The 1517-nt window shown below is 39.6% G+C and overlaps 1 protein-coding gene across 1 annotated transcript; it reads right to left on the minus strand.

Annotated features, from left to right (window-relative positions):
- Positions 1 to 737: 737 nt before the first annotated feature.
- LOC138005718 (zinc finger protein 862-like) lies at positions 738 to 1184 on the minus strand. Its single transcript, XM_068851904.1, has one exon. It carries the CDS (start codon positions 1182 to 1184, stop codon positions 738 to 740), a length of 447 nt encoding a protein of 148 aa, XP_068708005.1.
- Positions 1185 to 1517: the final 333 nt, after the last annotated feature.

Genomic DNA, 1517 nt, shown 5'->3' on the forward strand with positions numbered 1-1517 from the left:
AAACTGAGTTAGTAAAACATCCAATTCTTTATCTCCCCATACTGAGACTTCATTTGTGGAAACAAAAAACAAAGGCCTCATGCTAAGAATACCAAAGGCACTGATGATATTCTTGGAACCTTGTGGGAATCTGGTGTTTAGATTGTCCAGCACGGCATCCAAAAAGTTGTGCATAATTGTCTGGAAACTCTCTCTTGGTGTACGTCCACCCCTTGCAACCAATTTGTGACTTTTGAAACGTAATTCTCTTGATGGTTCTGATTGTTCAGTCTCCCCTTGTGATCCAGTGTCTTCAACAAACTTTTGTATTAAGGTTTTCCTTCTAGGACTTAATTCATCATTTCTGTACGTGGTAAGTTCAGTGATGCAGGCTTGAACAGCAGGAGCAATAATGCTGCAATCAAGATCTCTCTTCTGAAATACTAGAGTAAGTTCCATGATGTTTGGCATAACATCCTTTATCATGTGGATACTAGCTACAAAATCATATTCCGTAAGCTTCTTAATGTATCCTTTGATTTTGCCACCGTTATCTTGTTTGTTGGCAACTTCCTGCTCAAAGAAAGTGACCAAAGAGTCCCATGTTAAGTAAAGAGTTTCAAGAGCTTTGTAAAAAGATAACCATCTGACCTGATGGATCTCTTTGTACTTCATCTTAGGCTCCTTAAGCACTTCCTGGATCGCCTTCAATTTTTCATTTCGTAAGGCTGACTTCTTAAAGTAGTAAAATATGTTGGTCAGCAAGTCTTGGAACTTTTCAAATATTTCACTTTATCAGCGGCTTGGGAGACACAAAGCTGCAGTCTATGAGCAATACAGTGAATGTTGACAATCTTTGGATTTAACCGCTCAAGCTTTCCAGTGACTCCTTTCTTATTACTTGTCATTACTGATGCCCCATCACTTCCCAAACCAGTAACTTTTTGTAAAGAAACATTTCTCTGATTTAGGGCTTTTGTAATTGACTCAGTGATTGTAGCAGCTGTGCCATCAGCAACATGAGCATTTGTTACAAAACGGGTTTCAGGCTTAAAGGTTTCCAGTTTTACAAGCCTGGCATAAATGACAAGCATTTTGGTCACACTAATGTCTGTACTTTCGTCCACAAGAATACTGATACAAGGGGACTCTTGAAGGGCCTTGGTTATCTTCTCTCTTATAACTTCAGCTATGGCATCCTGCATTTCATTGCTATCACATCAGTGGAGTACGAAGCATTTTCACCACATTTTAAATCTTGAAAGAACGGAGTGTTCAAAAGTTCAAGGAAAGACAACAAACTAAGATATTTTCTGGTTGCACAGCCAATACACAGCTTTCATAGCAACATCAACTGCCTTTTCTATTCCCTTGAGTGCAGATGTCACTGCCTTCACCAGGTTACCTTCCATGGACTTCGCGAGAACACTTGCCTGATGGTCACTATGAACAACATGCCTCTCAAGTGTACTCGTTCGGAAATTTGAATTTCCAGCCGTGAATGAATTATTCTTGCCATTATCTTGGCACAAAGTGCA

Source organism: Montipora foliosa, chromosome 6 (genome assembly GCF_036669935.1).
Source record: "Montipora foliosa isolate CH-2021 chromosome 6, ASM3666993v2, whole genome shotgun sequence".
In the NCBI taxonomy this organism is placed as follows: Eukaryota; Metazoa; Cnidaria; class Anthozoa; order Scleractinia; family Acroporidae; genus Montipora; species Montipora foliosa.